This window comes from Drosophila guanche, unplaced genomic scaffold (genome assembly GCF_900245975.1).
Source record: "Drosophila guanche unplaced genomic scaffold, DGUA_6, whole genome shotgun sequence".
Classification (NCBI taxonomy): domain Eukaryota; kingdom Metazoa; phylum Arthropoda; class Insecta; order Diptera; family Drosophilidae; genus Drosophila; species Drosophila guanche.
In genome coordinates, this window is record NW_022995743.1 from 325,168 (window position 1) to 343,775 (window position 18,608).

The following is an 18,608-nucleotide window of genomic DNA, read 5'->3' on the forward strand; positions in this document are numbered from 1 at the left end:
GCCATAGAAGCATTAGTTAGATATTCCATTACTTTGTGAATCCTTCTGGCGTACTGGCTTCTTAAAAAACCGCTGGCCTTTGAACTAATAACAACTCGAAGAACAACAAAAACAATGGCAACAACTTGATGCAATAATTTGCCACAACTTTTATACTGACCACAACAACATGCAATATGCAGCAGGCTCGTCAAAACAATAGCAACATGAACAAAAAACGAAATATTCGCAAGAGGATTTTCCCAACGGGGCATTTAAAAATGCATGAGCAGAGAGCACTCAATGCGGTTATCGTGTTCTGTGTATAGTGGTCGATCCGGGGTGGACATCGACATGGACATGGGCCTGGGCGTTGGCTTGAACATGCAGGTGCAAATTCTAAGCAACCGCAGGCGCCCCTAAACCCAAGTGAACCGACAGACTGACGAATTGACGACATGGCTCAGAAGGACGGCTTTCGTTTGGCATTTTATCGGTGGGTAGCGCACTTTATATCTAAACTATGAATCAATGCATTAGTACGTCACCTTGTACGCTCTACTTTAATTACCGCTTTTTATGCCCTTTACCTTCCTCACACTCTCCGCCAGCACAATTTCTCTCTTTTTAATCGTGACTTAAAAAATTGCACATAACAAATGAAACAAAAAATAGCAAAGCAAAATTCCTGCCACAGAACGTCATATTATTAGCAAGGCCCAATTCCCTTTCCCTTTCTCATCGCAGTGGATGCAAAAATATTGCATTACAGTCGTTTTCCCTCTTTGGAGCTCACGAGTTGGCACGCGCTTTGTGGCGGGCAATTGCGAATTATATTTCATGTTAATGCAGAGTCCTTATCGCTGAGCGCTCGAAATGGTCGCAATGGGTTCATTTGTGCTCTATTTGGACGGTAATTTTACTTAATTGCGCTGACGTTGGGGGCGAAGGCTCAATCACCTCGCATCCACGCGCAAAAACCTTTGAGGAGAGGTTCAGCCCCGTTGCATTACTGATTCATATCTTCACCGTTATGGTCGGTGCTTCTGGGTTGTTCATTAAATATTTAAAAGTTGTGCCTTATTGAAAATTAAAAGCAATTTCATCAAGTGCGAATAGTCCTTGTCCTTTTGGGAACGCGATTGTTTTAGAATGATAGCCGCTTTGTCTTTTGTGTACATTTAAGTTTTATTTTTGTATTTGAATGCAATCGTGGTTTACAAAATATCGATTTTTTTCAACGTTTCCTTGCACATTCATCATTTAATAATAAAAAGTAATTATAAACAACATTTTCAATAAAAAAATAAAAATAATAAACATGTGGATGCATTTTCTCATAGACGTTTGCGGATACGGATACTTTAAGACTTCTTAGTGTTTATGTCATGTGGTTCATCAACTCGTAATCTTAAAAATATATATGTAGATACTCGTATATGTAGGTTTTATAAAAGGTGTACTGCATGTGCTGTCTATCTCGGTTGTTGTATTTGTATTTGTAATTTTATACGTGGGCTGGGTGTATGTGTTGCTGGGTTTGGAGTCGTGGGCTGTTTACTTTGAAAATTTTTAGAAATAGTTATAAAATCTACTGTGTTTGTTGTTGAATTTCAATCTTCTCGACTGTCATGTCCGGATTCATGGCCGTCGCTTCCTGCAGAAGATAAGTACACGTTATTGGACTTCCCAAAGTATAATGCAGCATTCCGCCTTATACTCACTTGTATTGCCTCAGCCAAAGCTTTGTCATGATCGATTGGATCGCCGTCGGACTGAATGGTGATCTTCTGTTCCACACGTGTCTCAACAATCCCATCGCGTTCGGTTTTGTACTGTGAAGGAAGGCCGGGATGATACGATCCATTAACAATTTGATTAGCATGATCTTTGAAAGATGGATTAACCTGATACCCATTTGAACAAGGGACTGATGTATGGAATATAGTACAGTGGAATGCGCACGAGCACAGGAAATATGTTTTGGAGGTAGTCGAGTGAAGTAGCCTACCTCTGAATACTTACGCACTCAGCGTATGGGGTCAGTGACAGGGAGCTGGTCGGTGTGTCGGTTGCCCACAAGTACTTACGGTAATGGTTTCCACAGTGCGAGTTTTACTGCTCACGGTTTGGGTAGAGATGATTTCGCCGTGTCCCGAGTATCCGGGTGTGTCCTCGCCAAGCACCACACGGGTGCTCTCCACATGGGGGCCAGTGGTTGTGGTGGCGGAGCTCGAGTAAAGCGGAGATTTCTGTTGGGAGAATTAAGTCAAGTATAGAGATTAGACAAGAACATCCAAGCCATGCACATCCTTTGTTTATGTCTAAAATGATATTACTGGGATGCAGCACAAACCTGGTTGTCAGTGCGCACCAGACTAGAACCATCATATGGTCCATCGATGGGCGTGCCCGAATCGCCCGAGCTGGTCGAGGAAACGCTGTCTCGTCTCTGATACTAAGTTACAAAAACATCCACAACAGCGAGGCAAATACAATACAAATCGAGAAAGAATAAAAATCAAATCAGTCATGCAAAACAAAAAGTGCAGTCATGCGATATTGGATTCAATGATCTGTCTTACCTGGTCTCCGCTAGTTACCGTCGCCGTCGTCTTCACCTCCTGGGTGACGACGCGTTGCTGTTGCTTGGTGGGGTCGTGCGTGCGGGTGGTAGCTACTGTCTTCTCCTCCAACTGCTCGGTCTTGGCATTCTTACCCAGATCTTCATGCGTGGTAGCTGTGCGGGTGGTGACAGCGGTGGCCGTGACATAAGCGCCGCTCAGATCGGTTGGTGTTGCATCAGCCTAAGGTGAATGCGTGGATAACGGTGGGGTTAGTGCGTATAATTCAACAACATTTTACACAGCAACAACAACAGCAACAAAAATAGCAAATCGGAAAGAAAGAAAGTTCAACTAAAACTTAACTGGAGGCATACGAAAATGTTATAAGCGTCTGAGAGGTTCATAGTAAGAATTAAGGCGAGAGTCAAATGCAGAAAAAGACATAGAGAGGTGGAGTATTCCATTGCTAACCTTGTGTTCCTGTGTCGAGAATGTCACTTCACCCGTTCCCAAGTTTCGAACCTCCTCCTCGACATTGTGTGTGACGCCGTCGTTGTTCTTGGTCAGCACCTGTTTCGTAGTCGTCTTCACTACGGTGGGCGTGCTCACTGGCTTCCCCAGCTTGGAGCTGGCTCCTTGGCTTGGACTGCTTAGCACAATGTCCTTTACTGTATCGCTGCTATATTGCTGGGTCATATCATCCTCAGAGCTGCCCTCGGAGTCACGACGCAATGCCTCCTTGCCAATATGTTTGACACCATCGAAGAACTGCTGCCGGGTGATCGGCACCGTTTCTGTGGTGGTCTGCACTTGCGCCTGCTTGCCAAAGTGGGACGGATCGATCTGGGCGTAGTTGAGGATCAGTTTTCCAGTGACCGGGTCTGTTACGGCTGTGGCCGGGTCGATGTCTCCCGTGTTCGGGTCTATGTCGCCGTACTCGCTCTTTATGCGACCCGTCACGGGGTCAATCTCGCCGGTTAGGGTCATCGTGTGGGTCACAGTGGTGCGGGCTCCAGCGAAGCGGGGATCGTTGGGGTCGACCTGCACAATTTCACCAGTAACCGGGTCAATCATATTATAAACGTAAACGGTTTTGTTGAAGAACTTAAGAACACGACCAGAGACGGGATCGATCTCACAGGTCTCTGGATCGATCTCCTCTGGGCGACCGCGCTCATCAGTCTTAGAAATGAGCAGAATGCGAACTATGACTATCTTCCCGGTTTTGGGGTCCACACGAGCCAGCTTCGTGTAAACATCGCCGGACTCTGGGTCCACCTGCGTTGCGGCGTACAGCGGTTCACCCGTGGCTTTGTCCACCTCGCCGGTGGCGGTGTAGATCTTTCCAGAAGTGGGTTCAATTTTGATCGTGTTGGGGTCTAGCTTGGTTTGTTTCTTAATCTCGTTGGTCTTGGGGTCTAGGTAGCCGTAAATGGTGATGACGTAACCCGTCTTAGGGTCGACGCTGCTGGAAATGTATTGCTGCTCCTTGGTACTGGGATCGCTGGCACCCGTGGGCACCCAGATCTGGTTCGACTTGGGATCGACAATGATGTCTTTGTCCTTGGCTGCGCTGACCTGGGCAATGGGCGCCTTGGTGGCGGGGTCTACTCGTTGTTGCACAATCCTCAGAGAGATTATCCTGGCATAGTCCTTGTCTGGCTTGTTGTTCTTGGGGTTGATCTGGTTCTTTAGTACAATCTGGCCGGTGGCAGGCTCGATCTTAATGTCACGCGTCACTGTCTTTCCCGACTTTGGGTCGTTGAAGGTGATGGTGTGCTTGACCAGATCGATCTGTCCGTACTTCGTATCGATCTTGCCAGCCTTTGGGTCAAACTGACCACCAGAAGTCTCCACCTGAGCTGTCTTGGCATCTATAATGTCCTTCTTTGAGTCGAACTTTCCAGCCAATGAGGTGACCTCCACTATGGGGTCAATTTGCTGACCAACCTCGATTATTCGGCCTTGGTTGGGATCAATCTTGTTAGTCTTAGGATCGAGGACACCCAGAATGGTGATCTGGCTAGTGCCTGGATCAACCTTGACATTCTTGCTCACCACGATCTTTCCAGACTTTGGATCGATGGCCTTTAGTTCTCCGGTGCGAGTATTAATCTCTCCGTACTTGGTATCCAGCAGGCCAGTATCCAAATTCAGGACTCCCAGAGAGCGCTCAACCTCCCCGTTAACGGTATCGATCTTGCCAGTGGCGGGATCAATTCGGCTAGTGATGACTGTTAGCTCCACCACTGGATTGTCTTGTGGGGTTATGCACACAATTTGGCCAAGCGTGTCATCTAGACGTCCCGTCGTTGGATCTGCTACTCCCGAAACCAAGTGCAGATTACCCGTTTTAATGTCCACATCGCCCTGGAACAGCTCCTTCTTTCCTGTTTTAGTATTAAGAGCCTCCAAGGTGCCCTTCTTTGGGTCAATCACACCATATTTGGTATCAATACGACCTGTCCCTGGATCGAGGATTCCTGTCGAGTGTTCAATCGTTCCATTTTCGGCATCAATGCGTTTTGTAGCAGGATCATACTTTGAGGTTATAACCATTATCTTCACGCGTTTCTTCTTAGGCTTAGCAGCGGCTGCTGCTGCTGCCGCTCCAGCTGCTGCTCCTGCTGCCCCACCAACACCTGTTCCGGCAACCGCACCTTTGCCAGTTTTTGTGGGAGAGCCAGGCTTCTTAGCACCGCCAGCTCCAGCAGCATCAGCCGCGCCAGCATTCGCCAAGCCTCCGTAACCAGGCTCCTTGTTGTAGCGCTGGGACTCTAGAAAATCTGATGTTGGATCAACTATGGGCTTATAGCTGCCCGGTGCCCCGGAAGAATATCCCTGAGGTCCCTTTGTTGGTGAATAAGATCTCTTCTGGGCATCGCTCAGGGGGAAAGCGGCCGCATCTACGGCACTGCCCTGAAGCTTCGCTCTAGTCGTAGGCGAAAGATTTCCGTCTTGAAGTAGCTTCGCTCTAGACTTCGGCGACAATTGACCACGGTTCAACTTGTCCTGGGTGCGGGGTGACAGTTGTCCGGCCTTGAGCTTTTCAGCTGTTTCCTTCAGGGCGCTTTCGTTGCCCGGAGCATAGTTGAACGCCAAGCCAATCTTCTTCTGCTGTGACGTCGGCGAAAGCTGCTCTTGGCCATCGACACCAATATTCTTGGAATTGGGATCCTGGTCGTAGCGGAAGCCACCAGGTGTGTAGGATTTGCGTGTTGGGCTAGCGTTTCCATCTGCACCCACAGCATACTCATAGGGACGTGTGACGCCAGGGGTAGATGAGCCCCGATTCTTGGCAGCATTTTTATTAGCCTCATCCTGTTCCTGCTCACCAAGCCCCGAAGTAACAACAAGACCAAGTCGACCCACTTCTTTATCCTTGTCCTTTCCGGACTTGTCCTTGCCATCCTTGGATGGTGAGCCGCTCTTGCTCTTGCGACCCGAGGAGAATATGCCAACGCCCTGGTCGCATGTAAAGGCCCTCAGCATCGCGGTCAAATCAAAAGTTTCAAACATAAAATGAAAGATAAATGGGAGGGGGAAGACAAAATTAAGAATTGTACTCAACTTAAGGAAGGATAACTTAAAATCGGTTCGGATTATCTACAAACTATCGGAACTTACTGTTTTAACTGAAGTGAGGTGAGTTTGGTTGGGTTAGGATGGAAAGGGGTGGAATTATATTTACACAAGTGGGAACGCATTCACTGTGAGTCTATCCTTTAGCCTATTAGACATTATATCTATCAAATATACTTACACTTGTACTTATGTCTATCAAATATACTTACACGTCTGCCGGACTTGTCAGACTTGTTGGAGTCGTTTAGCTCGTCATTGCCTAAAAAACAATTGAAGAAGAATGAGAATAATATTATGTTCACTGTCGAAGATACTCACCATTGACTCCCGATCCTACAGCAGCAGCAGCAGCAGCGGCAGCAGCTGCTTTGGCAGCCTTTTCTGCCTTTTTCTTTTCATCCAGATCTCTCTTCTCCTTCTCCTTGCGTTCCTTCTCCTCCTTTTCCTTGAGCTTCTTCTCTCGCAACTTTGCCTCCTTCTCTTCGTCCTATGGGTAGAAAAAAATCTCTTAGTGAACCTTTCAAGCTTGTGGACAAAATGGCGATATAGGCGGATTTTCGGGAGAATAGGCAACATGCTTAAATGGGAGGCAGTTGTATTTGTTATACAAAATTAAGAGTAAAATACCAGCACTGAAATTTAAATGGGGAGACAGTAAATAACTACTTGGTTAATGAATGTTTTGTGTAGACTGTCCTTCTTTTGCCTTCACTGAGTTAAATGGTATTTATTTACAGCTCTGGAAAGGAGTTGGATATTTACGCCACAAAATAGAACAAAAATAAAACTAAACACTCATATAAGTTGTATATAAAGAAATAGTAAATGAATGCACACATAAAAAGAGACTAAACGTTTACAATAGACGGCACAGTTAGGAGTTCTTCTTTATACAGAAATTACCATATCAAGATCAAGGAACTGCGCATTCAGAGGTTACCGGATTTTGGGAAAGTCGTTTATGAAATCAAAACAAAAATAAATTAATATGTTCATAAGATTGATCGAATGCAAAAATATATGTATATTAAGTCATGTAGATTTATGTAATTGATAAGCCCTAAACGAAACAAATAAACCATGGGGGAGGTCATCAAATAAATTCCTTCCATATTTAAGCTCACAACATTCGATAAGCAGAGTTCAAAGCCGAAAATAAGTAAATTAGGAGAAATCGAGGGAAGTAATCGATTCTGATACTGTTTACGTATAAAAGTGTTCACGTTAACCTGAACTTGAGGCGGCAGTTCGGTCTCAGCGGAGGCTGCGTCGGCCGCCTCGATGTGGGTCTCATAGTCACCCTCGAGGGAGCTCTGCGAGGAGGCCGAACCTGTGCCGGTGCTCGATTGGCGCATTAACTGGTTATTTATTAGGATTTAAGATTCGGGGTTTTAGTGTGTAGTGATAGGGCGAGTCAGTTCAGGCCACAAGGGGGGCAGCGGAATTACGAGCACATCATTATCATTATCATTATCATGGATGGTGGGTCACCAGATACGAAGACGAAGACGTACACCATGTTGTTGTATCAGTAATTAGTGGTTTGAGTGCGTGTGCGTGTGTTTTCGTTTGTTTGGTTTGTGAGTGAGTTAGTAACAAACCGAGAAGAAAGTACAAAAAATATTTTGTTAAATCCGAAAATCTTTAAACATGGTCAAGTTAAAGCCAAGCTAGGCAAATGCCAGCAGGAGTTTTCAGTCAGCAGCGTCAGTTACCTTATCCTTTTTGTTCTTAATTGGACTACGGCTGTGAGCGTCAGCATCATTTCCACGATCTGCCCGGTCTCCTCGATGGTCCAGGGTGCTGCTCTTGCGGGCCACCTTTTCCTTCTCGGCCATGGCGAGCGCTGAATGGGAATGGGCAAAGACATCAGAATTGCAATATAAATAGCTAAGGAAACGAATGCCGAGTCCTACCGTCCATGCTGCGCGACGTAAGGCGAGCCCCTGATAGGGTTCTGTCAAACTTGGGTGCCGTACGGTCCACGGGAGTAGCTCTGGTTTCGTATTGAGTGCGTCCCTTATAGCGGTACTTTGACCCGAACCTGGGGAACAGGGTGGACTTATTGTCCGGCTCCGGCGTCATCAGGCGGAAGAAAGTGTGATGTTCCACACAGGACTTCCAAAGCTTTTTAGCGGCCCGATGGTTAGCAAGCTTAAAACCAATGGTAGATTCATATTGCTCGAATTCACCCGGTCTTATCTTGATATAGAAGTGGTGTCGCTTGTACGAGATCTTCAAGATCTTAGGCCAAGCGAAGCGGTTGATGCGCAGTCTGCAAGGGAAAGAGACGATGAATTATCGAAGTTTTGGATTGAGTTTGAGAGTCTCTTACTTGTCGCGGTAGACCAACAAACCGGATGCACACACTCCCAGCATAATGTCTACTCCTTCGGAGTCTTTGGCAGGGTGCAAGTCCACGCCGTACATAGCCAACTTCTTGGCATTTTCCAGGTAATGCAACTCAGCCTCGGCAGGCGATTGGCCCCTGAAAAGTTAGGATATGTTAAACGATGGCCATCGCTAGATTGGAATGTTTTGTACTCACTTGTGCGTCTTGTGCAAGTCCATAACTTTCTCCTCGAGCTCAGGCGTTTGATTGGGAGCGATTTTGAAGTCTTTTAGATAGGCCCGAGTGGGCATATCCTTGGCATCATAGTCGCCCATCTCGGACTGGACCAGATAGGAGCCGAGCAAGGCGTGGGTGACAAATGTGCACGGCAGCCTACCTTCCAAGATGTCGTTGCGCACCTGCAGGCACAGGTGGTAGCGCGTGATATCCTCCTGCAGCTGCGATGGCTCCGGCGGATAGAACTTTACCGCAAACGACAGAGGCCACGGGTCTGTGCGAAAGAATTTCGCCACAGGTTTTTCCAAGTCCAGCCAGGTGCGCAGATCTGTGGGCGTCTCATAGGTCAGACCAAAGTAATCCTTCTCAATAATGTTCAGGCCAGCACATATGGAGTTCACTAAGTCGCGACCCTTGGCCTTCCGCTTTGTGATTGAAATGGTGATTAGCATTGCGATAAGTCATGATTGCAGGGAGACATTAATTACTTACATCAATGGTCACGTCTAGAATGGAGCCATCGAGCAGGGTAACGCGGGCTAGAGCGGCCTTTGAGAATGTCGATGAATTGCTCTTAGGTTTGCTCTTGGTCGGCGTTTCCGGCTCAGCGGGCGCGGATGGTTTAATTTCCGCTGGCATCTTTATCTTATGAGGGCTCGCTACGCCAGCAGCTCGGAGGACGCTGCAAGAAAGGGAAAACTTTAGTTGGTGCAACAACAGATGCCCCTGGCTCCCAGCAGTACGGAACAGCCGGATGTGCCCACTCCTTCTTCTTGTATGTGTGGGCGCCTTCGCTCATTAGGCGTCTGCGGCCATAAAATTGTTCAATTTACTTGGCGCCAGTTCGCAAACAAAAATGGGGCTCATGCCAGCAAGGAAACTAGCAGCTAGCAGGGGTTTCTACCCTCTGGGGCAGCTACTGGTGTGGCGACTATGATGTCATGCGAAAATATGGCGCTGATGAGACAGTAGTCGGTACTTACTTGAAACTGGCTTAGTATTTTCTCTGCAAGAGCTCCCAATATTTTAACGCTTTCTTGGAGAGCTGCAAAGATGTTGAAGTCGAGAAAATGTTCATTAAAAGTTGAATTGCAATGGTTAACGTTTAACTAGCGAAAGCCACATTCGCATGCCATTCCTTCAAACAAGAGCAGACTGAATCGAGTCTCATGGTCGTAAAGCCTGCTAGGCAAACTAAATCGTAAACAGCACATCATTCGAAACTCGCAGAAACTATACTGAAATGGTGATTAGCATTGCGATAAGTCGTGATTGCAGGGAGACATTAATTACTGGGGTAGCTCTAATTTCCCAATCGTAAATATTGCCTATAAGTTACAGAAACGATGTCTAATCATTTTCAGCGGAAGTCCTTTGCATAAGCTGAACGTCAACTGATCTTTTCAAGCTCACGTTTCTGAGCCTCTGGTCCAACTTCAGCAACGACATGTTCATATGTATGTTGGATATATTATTATTCGAATATATCTGCGTGTATGTGTATGTGTGTGTCGAGTTATATAAGCCGGCAAGTCGAGGCTGCGTCATGTTCTACTTCTTATCCCATTCCGTTCCCCTTCGCGATCCCGTTCCGTTTTGCGGTTGGCGTTTAGCGGGACTTGAAATTGTGAAAATAATTCCATAAAATGTTCGGAGCGTTGCTATCGGTTTGCTCTTTTCTAGATAGCCAGCCCCACCCAGAGAACTTCAAGCCTTAAATCAACGTTGATTGAAGAATTCGTTAACGGAAAAGGAATGAGAGTCAATTGGCAGAAGATGCACTGACCAATTGCACAGCGAGTTCAATTTAGTTTTTAATTGATTTCGAATGTGGGATACACTCTCTTCTGCTGAAGGGTTCACGATTTCAAAGAGCAGGGAGCATGGGTATTGACTAAGAGAGCTAGCTGAACCAGTTTAGGAGAGTATTATTGAGACGTGGAATCGTGACCGAAGGCAAAGCTGATGGGTCAAATTATTTCCAGTATGTACATACATATAAACGAAAAAACAAACTCGCAAAGAACATCGCAGCACAATTTCAATTTTGGACAGCAGGCGACAGCGCGACCCCAAAGAGAATACAATTTTGGTGGCGTCATCGTGCGTTCAAAATTATACGAAAACTCACAAAATATGTATGTTGAGAAGCAGACCAGACCCAGAACCAGAAAAGCAGACAAACATCTAATTTATATTATTTTATTTCTTTTTTCTTTTGTATATCATGAGAAGCATGTGTGTGTGTGTGTGTGTGAGTGTGTGTGGCTCTTATAGCATTATTTCTGCTGTGCTGTGTGTTTATTCCCATAGTTGAAGGTTGCGCATACGCAATGTTGACATCATCGAGAGAAGGTTGCAGTTGCTGAATTACTTTTGGTAATTGCAACTCGCTTGGATTGTATTGGATTCGATTGAGAGCGAAATAGTGATGTGACTGAGGGCACACTTGAGTGATCAACGTCGGTGAATCAGCATAATTATCTCTGGGTACCGCATTGCAAATCAGTTTGGCAGCAAACCCAAAACAAATCGTGAAATTGTTGATAGGGAATAAAGTTAATCGTAGCATGTAACACTTGTGTTTGCATTAACGATGACATCATCTTCGAAGCGTCAGCTTACACCATTAAATCGAGAGCTATTTCTAGAGAATATTGAAATATTCGCAATAGGTGCCGACACCCAAAAACAGAAGAGCATTCGCTTCAATTGAAGGAGGTCGAGGTGAAATTCATCAAGTACCAGAGGCAGTAGCTGGCTCTGGGCTCTGGTCTCTTTGCGATTGTCTAATCATGACGATGTTGTAGTCGGGGTGAGAATAGATACATTTGTTGAAAAAGACAGATGGGCAGACAAACAATGCGGCACACATTGCCATGCATACACATTGAAAAATATGTCTTTACATGTATTGTGAAAGTAACAAAGTTTCATCCACGTACAATGACCAGAACAACAAAAGATTCCATTTCATTTCATTCCATTCAGCCGGTTGCCCCCGCCGGTCATCCCAATTGAGACTGCCACTCGGAGTGCTTCTGGGCGTAGTCTGCTGCGCCTGCTTCCCCTTAATTAAGTTTCATTTAATACAACTTAAATCAAATTAAATTTGCATTGGTGGCCCTGGGCAAACATAAATGACATGTATGATAAATGAATAAATGACGGATAACTGGTGTAGCTCTACTTATTACTCATTTTATTTACTTCTCACACTCCACTCAACACTCTGTCATCACATTATGTCACCTGGCAGTACCGTCATGCCAGTTTGAATGGTATGCAGAGCAGATGAAACCCTGAATGCCCTCGGCTGGAAATTCACTTGAAAAAATTTACTTCTCTATGTACGCGCCAGTGCCCTGGTTGTGAATGAACTTTCGCTATATGGCTATTAGCATTAAGCTTTTCCTCGCCGGTAAAATGCACAAAACTTGTCGGAGCTGCCATTTTCCAGAATCAACGAACCGTTACCAATAAATTGAATTTAAAATGTGCTTTACATCCGTCTGTCCATAAACATGGCCCCGATTCCGTGAGAAAAGCTCATTTACCAGAGAGACAAGAGGGGACTCTTTCTTAACTCTCGCAACATTGACAGTTCGACTAAGTTTCCTGTTTGAATGTGTGATGGAGAGTTCATAGGGTCTCTCTGGATTCTTTTTTGATGTTTTCTTAGGGCGCGAGCAGGAGGAAGTGGAATGAGAAATGCGTAAACATTCGCGCGTTCTGAACGTGCGTTTATGTAGGTCAATCAATACTGTCGGAAAAAGGGTGTGTTATTTCTTGGGAAACACAACGACTTATCGGCCAAACGGAACTGAATTGCATTTGTGTGACCCATGCGGGAAAGCGACTTAGGGGCCTCGATAAGCCAGATCCGTTCCCATTTTGCAACCGTTTCGTACCGAGCACCAGCTCGGTCCTGCAACAAAGATGACCACGAAGTGTAATCGTCGGCCCATGTTAAATGTAGACCGTGCAGATATGTATGTACATCCATACAAACTTGAGCAGACGGGTTTCTTGTCATCGCTTGCCACTTTTGGCCAGCTCAAGTGGCAGCTTTACCCAGTGACGCTTGGCTAATTACCAGCCTGCTCTGATCAGCGCTCGCTGACAGCTAGCATAACAGTGAGACACCCTCACCCACACACCTGCATTCTGTCAATAGCTATTTAAGGTGCTTGAGTCTAGTTGGCCAACGAACTCTGAATGCAGGCGATGTTGCTGCTGCTGCCGGATCCACATCGCCGCAATTTTATTTTTGCTTTAACGGAATGGGAAGGCGGAGCCCAAATAGGGCTAGGGGAAAGGCTCGGCATGTAAACAGCCGCCACAGTTTAGAATTTTGTCCACTTCAGCACTTTTCATATAAATCATAGAGCTATAGACGCTCCACCAGCCACACGACCGCCGCTCCACAACAAAAGTAAAAATCAATGCGACAACAAATAAAAATAGAATGCAAAATGACGGTGGAGGGGTGGGTCTCAGGAAAGAGGGCAGAGTAGCTGGAAGCGAGCTGGAAAAGCTGCCTTCCGTCTGATTGAGTGTGTTGACAGATTAGATTGGTTCCACCGTCAGAGCGGTGAGAGTATGGGGGCGGCGGAGAGTGCTAAGAGCACGAGTATCATCAGCCTTTGATGAGGAATTGTCATACGTTTCGATTTACCTTCGGATCATTGGAGGAGTCCTACTCTGTGGCCCCTCTATCCCGTGTCCTAAAACATCAGTTTACTATGAATTGAAATTCCCCAAGCCTGGCCTGCTCTTCCGCTCTCTTTAAGCTGCTCTCAGCTTCTCTCAAGAGCGCTCTCTGGTGGGCTTCTAATGCTCACAGACACACCTTGTTGGCTCTCTCCACATGAATTCAGGTTTTACATTCCATTCGACGACTCTCTGATTTGACGCTGATTCCGACTTTTGTTGTTTGGCCATGTTTGCGTGCTGCCAAGTCGTTAGCTAGCGCTCTTGCTCTCGCTGTCTCTCACAACGAGTATTCTCGGATTTTATTATAATTTTCTACTTGCTTTGTAGCGTGGTTTTGTTGTACAGTTATTAGCATTAAGTCGCTGGTACTCCTCATCCTAACCTCAGGTCTACCGCTCTTTTGCTTTGCTCGCCTGTTTTATCTGTTTGTCCGCTGTACAGCCAATTTCTTGGCTTGCAACCGGTTTCTAATGCAAGCACTCTTTCGGTCACTCTCTTTCACTAACTTCTCTCTGTCTGTCTTCCACGTATGTACATGTATTGCATGAAGAAGTCTTTATGTAAATATCTACAACTATTTGGGTCAAAGCCCACAGCTCTCCAGACACCTTTCGTGGTTGCAGCCACGTTAACAACTGCTTTCCATGCCACCCAAAGAACCGTCGGCAAGTCAACGCCCCAGGTTTTCCGGGGATTGTGAAAATCGTTCTTGGTCTTAGATGACGCATGGCTGAGGGGGCAGGGGAACAGTCACCTGCCATTCATAACTCATAAATATACACATTCATGGCCTTTGTTTTGGTTCCTATCTTATCGGCCGCATTCTAGCCGTGTTCCCTAGTAGTAGGGCTAAAGGCTTTGCAGTTTCCGATATAGGCATAGACCACCGATATAAAAATGCCAATGCGAAAACCCGCCTAATAGTTGATAAGCAGCTGAAAGCCTGCACGACGGCAATCGATTTCCATGGCACCAGGCGATCTATTTTGGTCCTAGTGACGTCTACATGGTAGCCCCTATAAAGCAAGAGACCTGGTACTAATTGAACACGCAGTTGGATGCGATCTATCCACCCTGTGAAATATGTATGTCGCATTCCAAAATTACAAGCGAAACGCCTCTATGTATAGATACGCACACGGGCAGCGTTTTCTTTCAGATACATTTGTATCTGATCGGTGTTGTGGAACGTTTCCTTGACTACCACTGTCCAATTGGAACTTGGAACCCTCCCCTGTTGCAATGCCAGCCACTACTTTTTTCAGACGACTTGGCAAATGTCAAAATGCGAAGGAACTGAGGAAAACAAAAAATTGAAGGAAGAGTGGAGTATGGCGAGACAACAGTAAAAGCAACAATGTGATGTGGGACGAATACACGTACAGTGGGCAAATCAAGAAATGGAAGAATACCGTGCTAAAAGATACTCGAAAAGCTTGATAGCTCACAGATACAGACACCAGCGCTAAACAACTGAGGCCAAACATCAACTCTCCCCTCTCTTTTTCTCTTTCAGAGAGCGGCTCTCTCAGCCCGTGCATGAGTGAGTGAGTGAGTGGCTATGAAGTCATTCTGGCCCAAGTGTATTTGTGTGCGTCGGAAGCATAAAATGAGACGGAGACGAAAGCCACAGAAAACTCCCGACCACAGCCCAAAAAAAATGTAAGCAGCCCAGCAAAAAGGCGCGATTCGGGTGTAACTTTCAGATACTCACCAAGAAGTCGTCGCTCTGGAATCCTTTTGATATTCCACGGAAAGCATACGTAGATGAAGATACTCTGTGGTTGTGGTGTTTGCTGTTTTTTTGTTGTTTTCACTTTTCCCGATTTGCAATTCGATTCGATTTCTACTGCATTCACACAAGCCTATGCAAATAAACAAATTCTTGGACACTTTTTTCTTTTCAACGCGAAAAAAGATAATTTGTTGTCGTTGAATACCTGTTGAAAATTGTACGTGAGTTTGAGTGAGTAATAGAGACTAGAGTGAAAGAGAGGCAGAGTGAATGAGAGAGAATGATAGACAGGGGCAGCGAGGGTGGGAAAATAGGCGTGGGCGAGTGGGAGAACTAGAAAACTGCACGAAAAGTGGTAGTTAACAAATTAATTTCCAATTTATTTTTAAACACACTGTCGAATTGCGCGCAAACGGGATCGGATACGGATCGCAGATGCTTTTTGGCCAAATTCTGTCAGCCCGAAACGTACCGTCTTTAAAAATATTCGAGAAGGCCCAAACCCAACCGTTCGGTTTCGCAGTTGAACAAATTTTGGGAGAGCCGAAGATTGAGCTAGATGAAATGACTCCACTGAAACGCAAAATTGAGCATTGCGCTCTCTTGTTAGTTCTCTTTGAGGGTGATTTGGTCAGCCCAAGGCTGGAATTATACAAGGTGGTCTCGTCGGCCGCCAAATCGATTCGATTTCTGGCCCCTATCTGGTGAGTGCCTTGTCGACTGACGAATTTGTTCACAAATATTAATGCGTGTACGCGGCATGGTTAGCCGACGAGACCACCTTGTATAATTGCATCATGGCCCAGGGTAAGTTAATTTATAAGGTACGGTGTTAGGTGCCTTTGGACGCATGGTATAACCTTACACTAACTTTAGGAATATATTAACTGTGCGAGTTTTGCTTTATAGTTTTTAGACATGGGTAAATTTAGCTGATTGATGCTCTATAGTTTGAGTTTTATTGCGCCTTTCCATTTCTACATTTCATTTATGTATGCAATTGGTATCAATATCGTCAGCGCTTGCGGTAAAGACAAGGCTTAAGCGAGAACGGCTTTAGCTTGACCGCCTTGTCCACATGCCGCATCTTCTTGAAGTGAAAAAAGTAGAAATAGTTGACGGCCACATCCTTCTTGACGAGATCGAAGCCGCAGGCGCTCACATTGCGTACAAAGGCTCGTGCATCCTCGAAGCGCGACTGAATCTCCGCAATGTAGACGTTTCCATGCAGCTTGAGCACTCGATTTGCCTCCAGGAAGAAATCGTTCAGGTTGGTACCCATAAGCGAGAGGCAATAGACAGCCACGTCCAGGCATTGCGGTTCCAGCGGAGTGTTCGTAATGTTGCATGCTATGATGTCTCCCCGTGAAGCGACCAAATCCATGGAGTATACCTTGTTCGGCAAGGATTGGGCGAGCTTGCCATCTCCACAGCCAAAGTCGCCAATGATTGTGGTCTTGGGCAGCCGTTTAACAGTCTTGATAATGCGATTCAGCGGATTCGCTGGCCACTTTTCCACTTGCTGGCGGTAACCGGCGTGGTAGGCATCGAATGCGGAGGCATCTGAGCGGAACATGGCCTCCGCTTTATGACTATTCATTGTGTAGAGTTGTTCGTTGATGAATCGGAAGCGTCCACCCAGGAGCTCCGTCTGCAGCTTGTTGGCCAGCGTGGGTGCGTCAGCGGTTGTCGGCGTTACTTCCATTGCCTCCAAAGCAGCCTGCGCCAGCTCCGGCTTCAGAACGAGTTGTTTCTTGCCACCTTTCGTCGTTTGGACTGAAGGACGCTGCTTTTCCACGCGGCCAGATCGCACTTTGTGCATGGCCCGGATTTCGTCATCTGCCTCATCGTCGGACGAGCTGTCCGCCGGCGGAGCCAATGGCCCCACACCTGGTCTGTATTGAAATCTGCCATTGGCCGTGACTGTATCCGTTCCCGCCGCAGGCGTTGCCTTTGGCCTCTTCTTCTTTGGTTTCTTTTTCTTTGACTTCTTTGTGGCACCAGCTCTGCTGCCTGCCGAGCTCATGGGCATAAACTCAATTATTTCGGCTCCATCTTCCCAGGGAGGGACTTCAAACGGCATCTTGGAAAGAAATTTGTAAACAAAAGTGACGAACACGTGAGAGTGAGACCGACCAAGAAAAAAAAGAGCTAGTGCGTTTGAGTGTGGCAGACGCAGTGAAGAGAAAAATATCATAACGCGTTCTGTTGGGCGCCACATTCAAAACTAAACTGATTTACAGTGTTTTTTCAAATACTTTTTATTTTCACTAAACTAGAGTTCAACAATTTTGTGTTTGTTATATTTTTCTGGATTAGTTTTTAATTTTCGGTTTTACGCTTTGTCATAAGAACTAAATAACTTAAGGTCTAGATAATATTTTTACAACTGAAGACGATAAAAAAGTTTTGCTCGGAAAGTTCTCTCCTAATTGTATATTACCTAAAACAGTGGTTTGACAAGTTTCAACACACAAATAATGACATTTTCAGACATTTAGTGTATATGTTAAATTTGCATGTAATTTTGTGTGTTATTAGTTTAGAAAAGTCTTAATTTCTAATTTTGTTTCCCAACAAACCGTATCTGCCTTGCATTCCTAAATACTCTTCGTTTTTTCACGATCCATGTGTAATATATCGTTTCCTTCCCATTTCGGTATTGAAACAATTCAAAAGCAGATTTAACCAGCTAAAAACATTGCGATTTACAATTGCTAAAGACTATGAAATATTTATTAGTTTCTAGTTGTCTTAGTAAATCTCGTAGTGTATAAATATGTATGTATGTATGTATAATTGGATTTTCTTGCTTTCGCCCGCAGCTGACTATTTATAAACGTATTTATTGGCTTTGTGAAGCGTGTACACAAATCTTTATCATAACTATCGATTATCGTAGGTCATTAAAGTTAGTTGTATAAATTAAAGCATTGTTTGTAATACAAAAATATAACTACAACGGAATCAACGGGCAGACGTAGACTGTGAGACTTACAAGTATCTATTATGTTTGTATAGCGCAAAGATTGGGACAAGACTCTTCTGTGTATTGGTTGTCTTGGATATTACATGTTTTGGATCTCTTGGTTATGGATGCTGCTGCTGCCTCTACGTGCAATAAAAGTGCGCTAAGTAGCTATCGAGCTCACGACATATAAGTGGCTTCTACTTCTTCTACCATCTATCATCAGTAATCCAATTCTTAGTTCTACGAGTAATTTAATTACAGTTATTAGTTGACGACGTCGGCGCTTCCTGCCTTTAAAACGTATTGTGTACAGTGTAGCGAATTTAAGATATAACAGTGGGGCGTCTAGTAACTAGCCTCGTGTCCGGCTAAAATGTACAGATCGTGTCCCTCCTCGCTGCCCAGGGAGCCAGTTCTGAGTAGCTGACTCTCCAAGGCAACAACCCTGAAAAATACATCAAATTTGACCCGGCGATTAACGGCCGG

At 45.4% G+C, this 18,608-nt stretch overlaps 3 protein-coding genes across 15 annotated transcripts in view; all 3 read right to left on the reverse strand.

Moving 5' to 3' along the window:
* Window positions 1-1,227: 1,227 nt before the first annotated feature.
* LOC117592377 (protein 4.1 homolog) lies at window positions 1,228-15,764 on the reverse strand. 7 transcript variants are annotated; one of them, XM_034286082.1, is made up of 17 exons: window positions 15,624-15,763; window positions 15,131-15,356; window positions 9,684-9,745; window positions 9,193-9,382; window positions 8,680-9,125; window positions 8,467-8,619; window positions 8,048-8,406; window positions 7,847-7,977; window positions 7,361-7,489; window positions 6,450-6,618; window positions 6,341-6,390; window positions 3,018-3,587; window positions 2,565-2,786; window positions 2,336-2,437; window positions 2,070-2,231; window positions 1,704-1,814; window positions 1,228-1,636 (listed from the first exon to the last, which is right to left on the reverse strand). In XM_034286082.1, exons 4-17 carry the CDS (start codon window positions 9,337-9,339, stop codon window positions 1,571-1,573), a joined length of 2,817 nt encoding a protein of 938 aa, XP_034141973.1. In that variant the 5' UTR covers window positions 9,340-9,382; window positions 9,684-9,745; window positions 15,131-15,356; window positions 15,624-15,763; the 3' UTR covers window positions 1,228-1,570. The 7 variants fall into 7 exon arrangements, with proteins under 7 accessions (XP_034141973.1, XP_034141967.1, XP_034141968.1 ...); XM_034286076.1 differs by having other exon boundaries at window positions 3,018-6,011; XM_034286077.1 differs by lacking the exon at window positions 2,336-2,437 and having other exon boundaries at window positions 3,018-6,011; window positions 15,624-15,764.
* A 314-nt stretch (window positions 15,765-16,078) lies between these two features.
* Window positions 16,079-17,305, reverse strand: LOC117592380 (ribosomal RNA-processing protein 8). The gene has a single exon (XM_034286091.1). The coding sequence runs from the start codon at window positions 17,232-17,234 to the stop codon at window positions 16,167-16,169; it is 1,068 nt and encodes a 355-aa protein (XP_034141982.1). The 5' UTR covers window positions 17,235-17,305; the 3' UTR covers window positions 16,079-16,166.
* Window positions 17,306-17,858: 553 nt separating this feature from the next.
* LOC117592379 (mitogen-activated protein kinase kinase kinase kinase 5) overlaps window positions 17,859-18,608 on the reverse strand; it is a 44,643-nt gene continuing 43,893 nt past the window's right edge. For all 7 annotated transcript variants that reach the window (XM_034286084.1, XM_034286087.1, XM_034286085.1 and 4 more), the window contains one exon: window positions 17,859-18,567. In XM_034286084.1, coding sequence (XP_034141975.1) covers window positions 18,468-18,567 — 100 coding nt within the window. In that variant the 3' untranslated portion in view covers window positions 17,859-18,467. The remainder of the gene's footprint in view (window positions 18,568-18,608) is intronic.

Excerpts from the sequence above, each read along its gene's own strand:
- LOC117592377 (XM_034286076.1), bottom strand. The coding sequence starts at position 9,339 with ATGCCAGCGGAAATTAAACCATCCGCGCCCGCTGAGCCGGAAACGCCG. Across the intron at positions 9,126-9,192 it reads TTCTAGACGTGACCATTGAT|CGGAAGGCCAAGGGTCGCGA; the intron begins GTAAGTAATTAA and ends TCAATCACAAAG. Across the intron at positions 1,637-1,703 it reads CTTTGGCTGAGGCAATACAA|GAAGCGACGGCCATGAATCC; the intron begins GTGAGTATAAGG and ends TATCTTCTGCAG.
- LOC117592380 (XM_034286091.1), bottom strand. The coding sequence starts at position 17,234 with ATGCCGTTTGAAGTCCCTCCCTGGGAAGATGGAGCCGAAATAATTGAG.